Source organism: Canis lupus, chromosome 3, assembly GCF_011100685.1.
Source record: "Canis lupus familiaris isolate Mischka breed German Shepherd chromosome 3, alternate assembly UU_Cfam_GSD_1.0, whole genome shotgun sequence".
Taxonomy (NCBI): domain Eukaryota; kingdom Metazoa; phylum Chordata; class Mammalia; order Carnivora; family Canidae; genus Canis; species Canis lupus.
In genome coordinates, this window is record NC_049224.1 from 70,216,920 (window position 1) to 70,234,226 (window position 17,307).

At 49.2% G+C, this 17,307-nt stretch overlaps 1 protein-coding gene across 1 annotated transcript in view; it reads right to left on the reverse strand.

Annotated features, from left to right (window-relative positions):
* Positions 1–499: 499 nt before the first annotated feature.
* OTOP1 (otopetrin 1) overlaps positions 500–17,307 on the reverse strand; it is a 36,201-nt gene continuing 19,393 nt past the window's right edge. Inside the window, exons 4-6 of the mRNA XM_038533700.1 lie at positions 14,061–14,191; positions 9,119–10,047; positions 500–1,829 (exon numbers count right to left, since the gene is read on the reverse strand). Of these exons, the coding sequence (XP_038389628.1) occupies positions 1,659–1,829; positions 9,119–10,047; positions 14,061–14,191 (1,231 nt within the window). The 3' untranslated portion in view covers positions 500–1,658. The remainder of the gene's footprint in view (positions 1,830–9,118; positions 10,048–14,060; positions 14,192–17,307) is intronic.

A 17,307-nucleotide genomic window follows, 5' to 3' on the forward strand; every position in this document is an offset into this window, starting at 1 on the left:
TACAATAGGTACTGAGGTACCAAAAACAAACAGCAATTACCGCTAGATTAGTTTTTCAAGGCATTATTAACCTTTGGGACCAGCCAATGCTTTGCTGTGGGTACCATCCTGTGCATTGTAGGATGTTGGGCAGCATCCCTGCTGTCTGCCCACTAGGTGCCTGCAACACCCCAAGTAGTTACAATAAAAAAAATGTCTCCAGACTTTGCCAAATGTCCCCTGGGGGACGAGAGGCCCCAGGCTGAAAACCACCACCCTAAAAAGAAGGCATGATAGACATTCTTTTACTTTTAGTTTATCTGCCCATTGTCTTTAGTTTTTTTCTGGAAAGAACATCAAGTATTTTAGTCGTGTAAAAAATCTGGTGCTTCTTAATGCACCATTGCCTGTGCTGTAAAAAATAACAAAAACAAAACCACTCAGATGAAAAGATATTCACATTAGCATTTATGGTTAAGTAAACTAATTTTATTATGATCTTGCAATAATTATGGCAAAACACATACAAAGGCATTCCATGTCACTATTCCTTGAGAGGCTTTAAAATCTTTATAACCTTTGGAAGAGCATCCTGATTTTAAGTATTTGTCTTATAGAAGCAATTATACAGGAAATGCTTTACAAAGATAGTTGATTCTTGCAGAGTCCCTTATAAAAACCAAAAAGTATAAACATTCTAAAACCAACAATAGGAAACTAACTATGGCACATCCATTTGGTAGAGATCAAAATGATATGTACTAAGACTTTGGAACAATGTGTAGAAAAGGTTTATACTCTATTGTTAAGTGGAGGGAAGTGGATATAAAATCAAATTTGTCACATCATCACTAGCAAGTATAACAATGATAACAACAACAAAAAGAATCCTGTGCAGGCACACAGCTAAGAGAAATACAAGGTGAGAAAAAGTGATTGTCCATTGAGCAATGGCAGCCGAGATGGTCTTTCTCTCTACCCTTCTAAAATGTCCCCATTTTCTGTAATAAGCATGTATATATTTACAGTGAGAGAGAGAATAGTAAAAATTTGTTTAAAAACTCAAGATGATCACAAAAATGTGCCAAATTTTCAGTAAGAAAGACGTCTCCATATTGACCTATGTGCTAATTTCCATCCAGTTGATAAAAAATAACTTTGTTCAAAAACTCACACCTATTCAGAAAGTACAATGTGAACCAAATGTGACTGTATCTACATTGATCATCCCTGGCAAAGATAAAACGTAACGATGATGGTACAACTCAGATGGTCGACGAAAGTTATAGGTAGTAGTAAAAAAAAAAAAAAAAAGTTATAGGTAGTAACATGATAACAGAAAACAATTTTTATGAAAAACAAACTGGATACTCTTTTCTCCCAACCGGAGATCACATTCTCCTAAGACAAAGGATCGCATTTGAAAGGAGATAATAATTGGGGTTTTATTAGGACGAACGAGCCGAGGCCAGATTTCAGCCGCCTCCGCGATGCGGATCTAACTTGCTTGCATTCATCCGGGGTGACAGCCGATCCCAGCTCACGGGAAGAACGATCCGTGCAGACAAAGGCAGCGCTCCTGCATTTGTCAGGCAATGTTTGCCAGGCCTGGCCCTGCCCAGGTGGCCCCGGTGAATTCTCTTGTTAGGTCACTCCTCGGGCTTTGAGGTGGACGCAGACTATATCTTACAATAGACCTCAAAGAGAGAGGCAGCTGCATGCATTCGGTAGAAAATAGAAAAAGGCATGGCCAGGTTGACCACAATTATCCAAGGTTCAAAGCCAAAGACAATTTCCTCCAATCCGTTGTCGTACTCAGGGCGGCAGCCGAAGGCGGGAGGAATCCAAAGCTGCAAGAGAAGAGGAGCTCGTGCCAGCAGCCGCCTCGGGAGCCCCGCACAGCCCCCAGGCGCTGGCCTGGACTCGGGGACGCAGAGTCACCCCTGTCTCTGCTCCGCATTTCACGTCTCCACGGAGCCCGTCAAATCCACACAGCCCGCCTGACCCTTCTCTCCCCCTTGGCCCCGTCCTGAGCAAACGCCATTCACACCTGCCTGATTCTCTCCAGCCCCACAGCCCTCACCTTGGTCGGGTCCTCAGTATCCCCCACCTGATCTGCCACCATGCCTTCACGTGCCCCCCACCCCCAGCCCGCGCCAACAGCAGACACCCTCCATCCGCTCCTGACCCCACTGTGAGAGTGATCTTTGTAAAGCACACATCTGACCCGTCACTCGCCTGCTTGTCACTCTCCAGCAGCTCCCTTGGCCTTCTGGAGAAAGTCCAAATTCCCCAATGACCTGTCCATGTCTCCATGTCCCTCACCACGCCCTTCACTCCAGCCTCCGAAGGCCGGATATTCCTTTCTCCCCCAACTCTTCAGGCTTTGCTTGAGCCTCTTCCTGTATCATGGGCATCCTGTCTTCCTTCTTTGATGGAATCCTACCATCTTCCAAGTCCTGAGACACCACTCCTTCCAGGAAGCCCTCCTTGATCTAACTAGTCTGGGTAGGAACTCCCTATGCGTTCCCACGGCCCCCAGTGTTCTCCTACAGCAGAGGTCCCCTGTTTATCTCACCACACTGCCTTCACACACCAACATGGGTGCTCAGAGATCCCAGCCACACGGGCCTGGGCTGGTGGGTTCTGTAGTCTCCTTTCTGGCTTGACCTAGAGAGACAGCCCAGGACCAGGGGCTCCCGGTCAGGGGAGAGGAGCTTTGAAGCCACTCCCGGGCTTGTGGCACTTACAGACTCTCCTTTAACCCCTCCAAGCCCTCAGTCTCCCCATAGGTAAGATGGGAACACCAACACCTATTTCCCATGGCTCAGATAAGAATAAAATCCCACCTATGTTTGCAAAACCAAAAGCCATAACCTATTGTCACTGCTGTTCGTGGAAACCACACACTGGTCACCCCTTGGTCTCCCTGTCCGGGTCCTCCTCCCTCCACCTCTGCACGGTGGCAGGCAGCCTCTCAGGTGACATCCCCCACCACCAATCCCACCTCCTGGAAGTCACATCCTTGTGGAGTCCCCTCCCCATGGTTCGGGCTGAGCCTAGTGACTCGCCTCTAACATCAGAATATGACAGAAGTCATGAGGTGTCACTTCTGAGACTAGGTGCCCAAAGGAGTATGGAGTCCACCCTGCTCACATCCACCTGCAGGAGAGGAAGCCGGCCGCCCTATTGTGTGCTACCCCATGGCCAGGCGCCGAGGGAGGCCTCAGCCCGGCAGCCGCAAGGAACTCACGCCCTCGGCCCAACAACCCACCCGGAACAGAATCCTGCCACCGGCCACGTAGGCAGGTTTGGAAAGACCCCCCCGCATCAGCTCTGCAGTGACTGCGGCCCCAGTGGGCCGTTTCCTGCCAGTGAGAGACCCAGGCCAAGGCACGAGCTAAGCCGTGTTGGACGCCTGACCACAGACACTTTGACAGAACAAAGACCTGCTGTTCAAGCCGGAGCGTGGGGTAATTTCTTACGCAGCAGGAGCTAACTGATACCGGCTCTCCATGCAGGTGTTAGCTCGTATCCAGCCGCTCTGGCTCTCAGGCTCTGCCTCTCAGGGCTCCTCCCTCCCCTCTGGCTGTGTCTTCCTGGCTCCTCCTTGGCTCGGCCTCCCAGGGTGGCTGGAGGGCTCATCCCTGGGTCCTCTCCTCTCCTCCACACACGACCCCTGGATGAGCTCACCCAGCCTTGGCTGTAAATACCAACTATTGGCTGATGACTCCCCGGCCTGAATCACCTGCCTGCTCCGCCCTCGAGGACCCCCTGGGCCAACTTGGTGTCCAACTTGTGTCTCAAACTGCCCCCCTCGCCATCGACAACATCTTCCTCCCTGTTGCTGTCAAAACTCTAGGTGTCATCCTTGTTTTTCTTCTCACCCTCAAAACCCTCCACCTGCCACGCAGCCCATCAGTGAGGCTGGAGGACTGAGCCTCCACGACGCCCTGGCAGCCATGCAGCCATTTCTGCCCCTGAGCACCTGCCAGGCCACCACTCCCCGCTCCCACCCAGACCATCACAGCAGCCTCCTTCCCGCTCTCTGGCTTACGCGGCGCCACGCACATGTCCATTCACCGCTCAGCTGCCAGGCTAATTTCTTATGTCAGTAAGATCACGTCCCCACAAGTCTTCATAGAGTGCTTACAGTGAAATCTACCCCATACCAGAGATGATAAAGCCCTCTTTCTGCCCGCTGATCCCTCACCAACCCCCTAACCCCACTGCCTGGATATCCCACATGCCCAGGGCCCCAGTCACATGGCCCATCACCCTTTTCCTCAAATGAGACAAGCTCCTCCCTTGGGGCCAGCCTTGGATGTTTTCTGGAACCCTCACCACCAGCTGCTCCCTGCCTGTTGGCACCCAGCCCCGATGTCACCACCTAAGAAAGCCCCTCCCACCAACTTGGGCCTTCAGACCTGAAACAGCCGCCAAGTGCTACCTCACAGCCTCTCTGCTCATTCTCTGCAGAGCACACGTCACCATAAGGTGTGTCCTGCTTGACTGCTTGTTGCCAGCCCTTCCATATGGCTTGCAAGCCCCAAGACCGGGAAGAAGGCCAGACCGCGGTCACATTGCCCCCCATCGCTCATAGCCATGCTGGCTCTTGGTAGACACCCAGTGGATCTATCTTCAGGAGAGAGAGGGAGGGAGGGAGGGCAGGAAGGAAGAGAAAGGAAAGGAGGGAAGATAGGGCAGAGACTGGAAGGACAGAGAGTGACCCTCCTAAAATCCAGATCTTTATGTCTGCTGTCAAGTTGGCTGGAGATCTTGCTCCTCACCCCATTAGGAGGTGGGTCTATGTCCCCTTCCCTTGAATCTGAGGGAAGCTGTTACTGCATGGCTCGTAAAATGGGGCAGAACCGATGCCACACAGCATCCACACCCAGGCCGGAAGAGACTGGCACTTCCAGTCTCCCAGCAGGTTGGCTCCAGGCCCCTGAGCTGCCACATAAGAAGCCCTGAGACCCCCTCTCTCCATGCTGGAGAGGTCAGGTGTAGACCCCCCTCTCTCCATGCTGGAGAGGCCAGCCAAGCATCCTGCCAAGCCCTCCCAGCCACCCCCACCCCAGTCACCAGATCTTGGATCCTCCAGTCCAGTCCTCCAACCAGCCTCAGTTAATACTGTGAGGAACAGGAGAATTTCCCAGCCAAGCTCTGCCAGCATTTCTAACCCCCAAGGTCATAAGACCTAATCAAACAGCTGTTTTTTTGTTTGTTTTGTTTTTTTAGAAAGGGAGAGATTGCGGGGGGTGGTAGGTAGTTCTTTACAGAAGGAGAGAGAGGGGGGGGTAGTTCTCTAAAGAGGAAGAGAGAGAATCCCAAGCAGGCTCCACACCCAATATGGAGCCTGATGGGGGCTCGATCCCATGACCCTGAGATCATGACCCAAGCTGAAACCAAGAGCCTGATGCTTAACCAACTGAGCCACCCAAGTGCTCCAAACAGCCATTGTTTTTGTCCTGCATCTGGGGTCATTTGTTATGCAGCAGTGGGAAACCAAAACATCGGCCACGTCCACCTGGGTGTCTCAGAGGCACCTCGCAAATGCACACGTCCAGGACTAAACTCAGGGGCTTCCTTTCATGCTGAGCCCCTCCCCGAGCCTGCCTCCTCTTCTGAGTCTCCACTCTCCATGAATGGCGTCAGCATCTCCCCAGAAACTCAAGGCAGACCAGGGGAGTCATTCTTGACATCCCCACCCCCCCACCCCCCACTTCACACGCTACCACATGGCTGACCCTGGGGATGTTATGCTGAGTGAGATAAGCCGGTTACCAAGAGAAATCCCTCATGATCGTACTTACGTGAGCTGCGTGGAGATAGGAGGTAGGGTGGGGGGGTGGGGGTACAGGGGGCTGTTTCCTGGCTACCAATTGCAGTTTGCAAGGTGGAGAGGTTTCAGACACAGGTGGGGCAGTGGCTGCACAAGAGTGCAAATGGACTGCACGCTACAGAACTGTATGCGTTAAATGGTTAAAATGGTAAATTTTATGTTATGTGTTAGTTATTACAATTTAAAATTAAGCTGGATTAAAAAGAAAAGAAGCACGAATCAGATCCTGCCGCTACCGTGAACCCCTCCGATGGCTTCCTGCTGTGTTCAGGCTTCTGTCCTGGCTGTGGCCGTGGCTCCGCATGGTGTGCCCGGCGCCTCTCCCGCATCCTTCCCTTGCTCACCCTTGTTCACCTGTGGGTCTCCCTTCCTGCTGCTGGAGCGCTTCCAGCACGTCGTGCCTGGCTCTACATCCCCCTGTGCCTGTCATTCTGCCCAGACTTCCCCCACCCTCGCCCACCACCCTCTCCCAGAGGAGGCCCTCCAAGCCCCCTGTGTTCCCACCATACCCTAAATTCCATCGTCCCCCCCTTCTATGCCCACTGCTGCTATCCCCACACAGATGTGCACACAAGCCTGAAGACACAGCTCCCGTGCCCGCACTGGTCCCAGAGCAGAGCAGATGCCCTCCCATGGGATCAACCACAGGTCTGCAAGTGCTGTCCATGGAGTTGGCTGAGGGCACCCTGGCCATCACCCTGCAACGATTTCTGGCCTCTGGATCACTCCCAGGTGAACAGAGGCAGGACCTGGGGACATCAGGGGTGGAGTGCAGAGATGAAGAGCCAACACGTGTCCCCCTCCTGGGACAGAGCCCTGAGTCTGGCCTCTGGGTCCCAATGGACCATCAGTTGCCACTTGATTCTATTATTGCACCACTGTTCTTGTTCAAGCTCGTCTAAAAATGCAAGCCAAGTGTCTTACCAGCAGTCAAGCAAGAGCCCATGGGGACAGTGGCTTTACTGAATTTGCTGAAAAGAGATCTATCATCCCTCTGGGTGTGTACAAAAACAATACACGGTAGGGAAATTCTGGAACCAGCTCTGACTCTATCCGATGAGCTGATAGACAAGCCTGGGATACGAGCCTCACATAAAACACAGCCGCGCTGCAGTCACTCATCTCCGTCTCTCTTGTTTTCCTGATTAACTCCTCCATTCACTGCTGTGCCCACACAGTGCCCAGGATACAGCAGCTGCTCCGTAAATGTCTGTTCAAGGAAAGAGGAGGGCCCACCTGGAGCCAAACCCTTCTGGAACCCCCTTCTTCCTTCAGAGCTCCTTGTAACTCTCTGCCGACCTGGAGGGGGACCGAGGTCCAGAGGACCCAAAGCAAGAATCAAATTTGATTGGCAGACACGTGGCCATTTCAGCTTCAGACAGACTGTATCAAATTCCTGGCCTTAGAGTGGTATCAAAATCTGCAGTCGCTGGGCATGCACCCCATGAAATCAGGAGGAAAAAGCTCAAAAGCCAGTGACTGACAGGAAACAGTAGCTGGCAGCAGAGAGCTGACCATGACAACAGGCAGGTGCCCTGGATGGGGTGTCCCCGCCATCCCACCAGCCACGGTCATTGTGAGGCTTGTGTGGTGCCAGAGGCCACCCGCCTTCCTTTCTGCCAAGCCCTGCCTTCCTCTGTGAGTCTCTAGAACAAATCCCGACAACACACAGTGCCTTTGGCTCCTTTCTCTTCTCTCCATCCCCACAGCCACTGCCCTGGTTCAAGTTCCCAACATTTCCCATCCGGGCAGATGCAGGGCTTCTGTTTGGGTGTCCCGGCCCTTGGTTTTCACACTCTCCAGCCTCCCCACACCAGCTGCTAAGGGGATCATTCCACAGCACAAATTGAGGTCCTCTATTGCCTGCAGCATAAAGACCAGACTCGGCCAGGCTTACGAAGTTCGCTCAAGCCAGACCCACTAACTGGACCCGCCTTCCTCTTTCCCTGCACTTCTTGATGTGTATGGAATTCATGCTAAAGTGCTCGCTGCTTCCAAAATAGGTCAGGGTGTCTTCTGCCTCTGTGTCTGAATATTATGTGCCCTATGCCCCAAGTGCTTTTGCTTGCCTTGGCCACCTGGTAAACTTCCAGCCATGTCTTGACTCTGAGGCAGCCAAAACCGAGTTACTCTACATCTTCTATGTTGCCACTTCCCATCAGAGGCTGGAAGGCAAAACTTCCACTTCCCCAGTCTCTCTTGCAGCTAGGGGTGGCCATGCGAAAGCCACTGCCTGGCACTAGTACTTCTCTCCTTCATGTTGTAAGCCCAGACATGATGTTTGGTGCTGCTGCACCCACCTTATGACCACATGGCAACAAGCACTGCACTAAGTGGGGTCGAGTGGAAAGATGAACAGTACCTGGATCCTTGATGATAGGGTTCAGCTGCCAGGCCAACCCCAAGCAGCCAAACTTCAGAATTCTTACCTTTAAGACTGAAGATACTACTGGCCAAGCTTTCTATTCTTCGTAGCCAAAAGCACTCCTAAGTGAGCCTGGCCCTCACCTCAAGCATGCCCAACTCATTGAAGTCCCTCCCTAGATCCATGCTCCCATTACACCTGGCACATCCTTATCACAATGCTTGCCCTACTCACTATTTTTCCCTTGTGTCCCTCCTCCCTATACTGTGACCTCTCTGGAAGAGACTGTTGGGGAAGGTCATCAAGAAGACATGACTGCCTATTGACCCCTGAGCTGGACCGGGCACTCAGAGGCTCCTCATCCCCATCCCTTTGTCCTTGGAATGTGGGTTCTGCTTGCCTTTTTCACTCCTAGAGGCTGCTGCAAGGACACAGTCCTGAAATAACCATGTGGTGTTGAGAACACCTGCATGGTGTATGTGACCAAACTTGGTTAAGGCCTCTCTCTATATATAAACCTTCACAATTTGGCAGGCAGGTGCACAGATCCACTTGTCTTACTGCTGCCTAAGACAGGCCTCGTATGTAAATTCCCTCTGGTTATGAAAACCGCCGCCTACGAAGCTGGAGTGGCTTGCCTCTCTCTGCTGTCTCCACGGGGGCAGGGGGGCTGTTTCAGATCACACCTGGGAAGGTGGCTAACCTACAGACATTGAGTCTTCTCAGCTGCAATCTTCGGCCCCGACCCCAGCCCCCAGCACACAGTAGTACTCACTAAGTGGATTTATAGAACAGAGGCCTTCACTCCAGTCTCATTTTTAACTTTACACTTAAGTCATTTTGATAATAAGCTGCCTTCATTCCTTATTTGAAAAAAGCAAGGAAAATAGGTTGGTCATTTTTAAGTTAAATAACTTAATGCAGATTACCGAGATATTGCAGAGGAACAAAAAGGCTGTGATATTCCTCAACACTCTTCTCTTGGCATCACCCCGCAGGAAATGAGGGCGGCAGCCTGGGCCTGGGGTCCCTTCCTGGCTCCCCTCCTCTCCCTCCCTGTCACAGGCTTCTCTCAGATGTGCATTTCCGTTGACTGTATGTGGCATGTCACTGCCCAGGGAAGCCACATCCTCGGCCACAGCTCCGCTCTTGAGGCAGGAAGAGGCAAGGGATATGGTATTGCCATTGCAGACTGTGACCACCCGCAGGGTTCTGATGTCCTCGGAGAGCTTCTCTGGCTCTCGGTGAATGGACTCGATGATGAAGAGGTTCTGGATGTACTTCTCGACAATCACCAGGATGGAGTAGGGCAGGTTGAACCAGGTGTAGGGGGGACAGGCTTCAGCACAGAGGATGGCCAGGATAGACCCCCAGGAGATGAGCCAGGAGCCGGAGGCAGTGCCCACCAAGAGGTCCGCGTCCAGTTTGCGGGCTGGGTTTCTGGACTCATCTAGTGATCTCTCATCTATCCTGTAAATCCGGATTCCAAGCACCCCTGCGGCCCCCATGAGCATCAGCAAGGCGATGGCATACAGGTAGAACATGATGAGTGCCGACTCGCTCTTGGTTTTGGAGCGCCCAATCTGAATCAGATAGACCACCACGACCCCAATCGTGGCAGCCAGCACGGTCAGGCCCAGGACCGAGCCCGCCATGACCCCGGGGAACTTAAACTGCATGTTGTGGTTCTGCTGACTGTCCACATTGCGCCCGATGTTCTTCCACAGGACGTAGAGCATCGTGGAAGCCAGGATCTGGTATTCTATGTTGAAGGGGTAGAGGTAGTAGATCCCCTGCGAGATGGCAGAGCAGAACGTCGGGGGCGAGCAGTTGCACGGAGGCGTGTGGTCATCCAAGACTGGAGGCAAGAGGGACATGCGTGTGAGGGCGGTCAACATGGTCAGTGGGCAAGTGGGCAACACACAGGAGTATTTTCACCAAGGATTCGCACGTGGGTTTTCCCATCGGATTAAAGCTCTGTTTTGTGGCTTATTGCCATGTTTAAGATCACCACTAGAAAGGGAGGTGGGCGGGGGGTTGGAGTGACTGGGTGATGGGCACTGAGGGGGGCACTTGGCGGGATGAGCACTGGGTGTTATGCTAAGTTGGCAAGTTGAACTCCAATAATAAAAAAAAAATTAAAAAAAATAAGATCACCACTAAATTGACAGCCACAAACATCCCCCAAGGAATCCTATTTTATCCCTACATCAGCCCCTATGAACACTATTGTGGAAATTTATTTAGCATATAAAGATGTTCACAAGATTTTGCTGAACCAAAGAGGCTGGCTAAAGAGGATAGAGTATAATTCCTTTTTTTAAAAAGGTTTTATTTATTTATTCATGGGAGACACAAAGAGAGAGAGGCAGAGACACAGGCAGAGGGAGAAGCAGGCTCCATGCAGGGAGCCTGATGTGGGACTCGATCCTGGAACTCCAGGATCACGCCCTGGGCTGAAGGCAGATGCTCAACTGCTAAGCCACCCAGGCGCCCTTAATTCCATTTTTTATAAACGATAGATAGATAGATAGATAGATAGATAGATAGATAGATAGATAGAGAAAAAATCTGGAAAGTTATAAGTGAAAAGGTTAACAATGGTTATCTGAGAGTGGAAAAATGGTAGGCAATTTTTCTTTTCTTCTCTTTTCTTTCTTTTTCTTTTATCTTAGTAGAAGAAAGTTCTATCATGTCTCTTCCCTCCAGGTTTATGGGGATATAATTGACATGTAACATTGTAAGTGTGGGGTGTCCAGTGTTACTTCTCTCCAGGTTTCGCTTCCCTAAATTCTCTAAACTTTCTATGTGAATGTGATTTACATGCGTGATTTTTTTTAATTGTTGCATTCTTCTAAAGATTTATTTCTTTATTTTAGAGAGAGAGAGTTCATGCAAGTGGGGAGAGGGGTAGAAGAGAAGCAGACTCCCTGCTGAGCGTGGAGCCCAATGCGGGGCTGGATCTAACAACCCTGATATCATGACCGGAGCCAAAAACAAGATTCGGACGCTTAACCGACTGAGCCACCGAGGTGCCCCTAAATTACTATTTTAAAAAAAATAACTTTGTGAGAGAAAATGCCCCTTTTCATCAGCAAAGATTTTGCTCTTGAGAATATTTAATACTAGCAAGTGTAGTGTGAGACAGTCACCATCAAACACCAACGGTTGGTGTGGGAGTTGGCACCACCTTCTGGAAGGCACTTGGCAATGGTATAAAGAACTATTCCATAACAAGGAGAGAAAATGCTGTAAATAAATAGTAAAATATGTAACAAAAGCCTTAAAGATGATACAACCATAGTCTCTGACCTATGATTCAATCTATTGTAATGGACAAGTAAAAATGTAATCAAAGCATTAGGTAGAATTGTGTGTGTATGTGGGTGTGGGTGGGTGCGCGCCCACGAGAGAGAGAAAGAGAGAGACCTCAGTGTTCAACAATTTAGAAATTTTTTAATGAATTTTGGTGCCTCCATACAATGGAATAGTAAGCAGCCATTAAAAAGTATAAGTTGCGTTTTAATGATACAGGAAAATATTCATGTTACATAACAATGGAAACAAGAAGAAAAAAAATTGTATATACAGTATTTTCTAAATGCATACCCCAGCTCAGTACTCAGTCATGAAATCAATTTGGCAGGTAGCTGCCAATATATTTTTTCAACAGAATGGACTCCTTGTGGAAGAGGACAGAATGGAATAGAATGACATCAATACGAATAGAAATCTGACTGTCTCTGATACGGTGAGGTTATTTCATGACCTACGTGTGCACACACACAGGTCTGTGTGTATTTGGGTTGCAGTGTAAGTTGTATTTCTTACTGTAGGCTGAAGTCAAAAAGAAAGATTGAATTTATATAGTATTATCTTCACCATAAATAAATAAATAGGACACTACAAAGAACTAAGCCAATATTAATAGCATGTAACTGCAATTCTGGGCAGGTGCTATTGAAGGTTTTTTTTCTTTACACTTTGTCATTGTTTTAACTTATGATTTGCATATGCCAGGTATAAAATCAAATGGAAAGCCCTGTGGCAGCACAAATCACCTCACCTTAGCAGAGTACTGCAGTTTTGAATTCATAAGGAGTTTCCCCCAACTCGTGACCCAGTACGGTACTATGTAAAAGCCAGGGGAAGGAATCGAGGAGAAAGGCTCAGATGAACAGAATGTTAGAACTGATGGAGTCCTTTGTGAATGTATCCAATGCCATCTTTCTACAGAGGTTCCTGGGGACAAATTAAATCCTGGTTCTTCAACCATTGGCTTGCTGTGTGAACCTGGGGCTAGTTACTTAACTCCTCTTTGCCTTGATGTCTTCATCCGTATAATAAGATCAACACTGACTACCCCACAGTGTTTTGGGTGCAGAATTAAATGAACCACGTGGTTCTAGAACAGTGTGCCAGGCACACAACAGACGTGTATAAGTTTGTTTTTGTCATTGTTTTCGCTGCTATTACTGTGATGGACACCAAGGAAAAGAGAAGTGCTTCCCCAAGATTTGGCTGCTAGTGTGGAGCAAGGCTTGGAGGGTAAAGAAATAGCATGTGCCCCTGATTTCATCATCCCCACCCAACTGGTGGGGAAACAGTTTTCAGGTTGCCCTCAGGGCGCCTGGGTGGCTCAGTTAGTTAGGTGTCCAACTCTTGGTTTCAACTCAGGTCATGATCTCAGGGTTGTGAGATCAAGCCCAGCATTTGGCTCCATACTTGATGGTGACTCTTCTTGAGATTCTCTCTCTCTCTCTGCCCCTCCCCACTTTGCTCTCTGTCTCTCTCAAATACATAAATAAATCTTTTTAAAAAATAGTGAAGTTGCTCTCAGTGATGGCCGTGGGGTCATACAGTGAGTGTAGATGTGTAATACATCAAAGCTGGAAAGACTCCCTATAATGCCTGGTGCAGGTCCCCTCACTTGATGAATGAGAAAAGGGAAGCCCAGAGAAGTTGAATGGCTTCCAAAAGTCATACAGCCAGTATGTAATGAAAACTAGACCCAAATCTGGGATGTCCAGTTCCCAGGACATTTCCCCTCCACACATTCCTGTCAGCCCCATCCCACTGCTCTAATAGAGAAGCGACAGGTCATAAACGTTAAAGAACTTGGAAGGAAAAAAAATAAAATAAAATAAAGAACTTGGAAGGAGGTAGACTGGCGGGGTCTCAAATAGGAGCAAGGGGGAATAAAGATGAGCCAAAAGTGCAAGCCCAGTAGAGTTAGATAAAAACTTCAAACAGGGGATCCCTGGGTGGCTCAGTGGTTTAGCGCCTGCCTTTGGCCCGGGGCGCGATCCTGGAGTCCTGGGATCAAGTCCCACATTGGGCTCCCGGCATGCAGCTTGCTTTGCCTTCTGCCTGTGTCTCTGCCTCTCTCTCTCTATGTCTATTATAAATAAATAAATAAATAAATCTTTAAAAAAAAAAAAACTTCAAACAAACTAAAACCAATTAACAGCAACCCTTCGATTTCTTGGGTATTTTAAAGCTATACTTTTAGCAGAATGAACCGGTAATAGAGGCTTAATTAAAAACACAATAACTGCCAATCTTCCATAGCTGTAAACAAAGACATTCACTTCCACACCAAACTGTACCGTGAGAAATGGTACCCTAAATGATACCCCTTGGGTCTGACAAGCCCCTGAGTCACCGAAGAAACCACTAATTATGCTCAGCACATCCTACTTATGGAACCAGGATGAGGGACTTGGGAGGTTTTGAAAGATTTTCAACAACAGATGATTGTCTGGCCAACATTGAATTGGGTGAACCCTGCCCCTCCATCTCTGAACCTTCTGGTCTCTACAGGTTTCTGAGAGGTTCCAGCATGGGGGCAGGGCAACTCTTATCACTCACCTATTGTGATGTTCCCAAAGCCCAGGGTGATAAGCCGTTCCTTGTGCTCATTAAGTTGGTGCTTTGATTCATTCAGGACACCATTGGTCCACAGGAGCAGATTGGTGAACACTGAGTGGATCACCCCAAATCTGAAAAACACAGGGACTCAGTTATTGAACAGCCCTGGGGAGCTCCAAGCCCCATGGGGTGAGATGGAAACATTGCATGTGCATGCATTCACATGCGCACACACACATACACACACACGCCTCCTTCTTAGCCATGATTCTAGTTTCACCAGGCAGCTCAGACTCTGGGTGGGTCGCTGTCTGGGGAGAGGCAGTTCCATGAGAACTTCCAAAACCACAGTCTGGGCATTTTGTCATAATCGTGAACTGCCAGTACTCAATTCATTGTCAATGGGATAAAAAGAAACTGGGTCTTAGAAGCAGGGGTTCAGGGGTGGAAACTTACTGAAAGCACGCACCAACCCCACCATACCCCAAATCCTTTCTTCCAGAAGGGAAGAGGAGAGAACCATGAGGGAAGGATGAAGGGCTACACTGGAAATGTGGAGAGTTGGGCATGCCCTTACTATTGTCTGGCCAACCCAGCAGTCATCAACCACCAGCTCTGTTTGGCCACTAACCTCTAAAGAAACTGAAACAAGTCAGAGACTTGCTCTCCGGTCTCCCCTGCAGCGAGGCATGGCCACTCTAGCCAGTGGGACGTGAGGTCAAGACTACTGGGCACTACGGAGAGCTTCTACTTTTATGATAAAAGGAATGAGAATAAGAAAAACCTACTCACTGTCCCTCTCACCTTTATTTCCAGCCTTGAATACAGACATGAAGGCTGGCCTTCTGGCAGCTATCTTGTGACCATGAAGCAACCAGTATGGGATGAAACACTAACCCATTGAGAATGGCAGAGCAAAAGCATAAAAAGCATCACGCTGAGTTTCTGGAATCTCAGGTTCAGGGATTAGGCTGAAGTCACAAATAAAGGCAGTAGCTGCCTTGGGGTTTGAGGAACTAGTAAGCAGCAGAGCTGTCCCAGTCTGACCCCTTACCTCAATACCACACCCCTAAGAAGGAAGAAGATGACATGGAAGGTGGATGCTGGACTCGGGCACAAAGAGAGGTCTGTGGGGAATATGGTTCCAATGGGATCAGAGTGCATCTCAAAACCTCCAGGCTGCCCATGCCTGTGGTTTAAGATGTATGCACATTGGTAGTCTCCAGGCACTTAACAGTGGGCCTTGCAGGTGGCAGAAGCAGCAAACCCTGGGGATTTGGGAGAGGTATCCTTCTAGAATGCATCACTGATGGCTCCTATGGTGGAGAGCACAGGCCCCAGAGGAAGCACGCCCGGACCCATCTAACCAAGAGCATGCTTGTCCACGATCTGCCTGCGGGAAAACTGGTACACCTGTCTTCTCAACCTTGACCTTTCCTCTCCTCTGAGTTTTAACACCAGCTGATCCCTCTCAGGCTCCCACAAGTGACTGCACGCCAGACTTCCCTCATTTGAACCCTGGCTTCCTTGGGCAGCTGCAGAATAACCAGGCACAGGTGGACAAGGAAACAGGTGTTTGCCCATCTGCTTGCCCCCGTGCTTGCCCAGTTCTATAGACTGTGGCCAGCCTGCCCTGGGGCATCTGGAAGGCACTGGATAGATCCTTGGACAAATGAAGACAATGCTGTTTGCCTCGGGCTAGCTGCCTTTTCTTTTACTTATAATGCACACAGCTCCCTTTTCTTCTCTTTCCTGGGCCAAATGGCACCGTCCAATCCCAGGCCACTGAACCCGATGAGATAATGCCCATGCCACCTGCAGCTGGAGCCTGGCGTGCCGTGCAAGCTCCCTGAGAGCTAGCAGCCTCCTGTTGGTCTGACCTGGAAATTGTCCTACACACTAAAGGCAGACATCACTTTCTCATGCCAGGTGGCCTTGCTCATACTTGAGGCTAATAGTCCAAGACCACAACAAAGACAAGGCTTCCATGAGCCACTTCTGATCTTGGTTTATGTTCTCAGTTCTGCTTGCAGAACTCCTGTTCCTCTAAACCTCACCCTGGGGAAGAGAAAGGACTCAAACAAGTTAAGGGGAATTCTTAGATCAGGAGAATAGTCCCAGGACATACTAAAAGCATGGAACAGTAAAATGAATATTGGCTCAAAAGACCAGGGGAGAAAAACCCAGCAAGTCCACAAGTGGTAAATTCTGAAGCCTTCAGGGCCTGGCAGGAAATGAGAATGAATAAAGGAGGTCTGGGGCACATTAGGGAGTGGTGGGGTCTGTAGCAAATTGAAGGGACAGCCTCCACTCAGCTCTGGCCCTTTGCTGCATGCACATTTAAGACTGTCAAATCTTCTGAGTTTTCTAGAGAAGTCTAAACCTAAAACCTAAACGTGGTAACTAAAAAATGTTTAACATTTCACCCTACAAATAAAACAAGCTAAATCAAGCTCTATGCCTCTCCCTGTCCAGGTTAGCACAGGGCCCCAAGACAGGGAGAGGCTTGTGTCCAGTCACTCAGCAAGCAGGGCCGACACAGCATTGCGTCCCATCCAGTGAAATCCCCTCAGATGACAGAGCTGGGTGGTAAATGTCTGGGTGCGTGGCCTAGAGCAGTGTTGTCCAAACACTGACAGTGCAAGACACAGGTGTGAGCCACATGTGTAATTTTAAATTTTCTTGTAGCCACATTTTTAAAAAGTGGTAAGATAAGGAACAGATGAAAATAGTTGGAATAATTTTCTTTGAAACCCAATCTATCAAAGACACTATGATGTTAACATGATCAATACCAACAAAAAAAATGATTATTGGGATATTTTACATTCTGTCTGCCATCCTAGTCTCCAAAATCTGGTGCATATTATATACTTCCTGCATATCTCAGTTGGAAGTAGCCACAGCTCAAGTTCTCAGTAGCCACATGCAGCTAGTGGCTGCTGTACTAGACAGCGCAGATGCAGAAAGCAAAGCCAAAGACCCTTTTCTACCTGGTGGGAAATGGGCCCAATGTCCTGAGGCTGCTATCACAGAAGTGACAAAAGCAAAGAGAGAGACCCCACCAGCACAGCCAGGGAGCCATAGCAGTCACAGCAACACATGGACATCCCATTGGATTTAAAGTTGACAGTCAGAGCCCCCCGGCTCTGCACAGGCAAGCTGTCTGACCTTGAGCTTTTGCTTTGTTTCTTTGAGCCTCGGTTTTCTCATCTGATGAATGGGACTTACAGTCGCATGGGCCCTA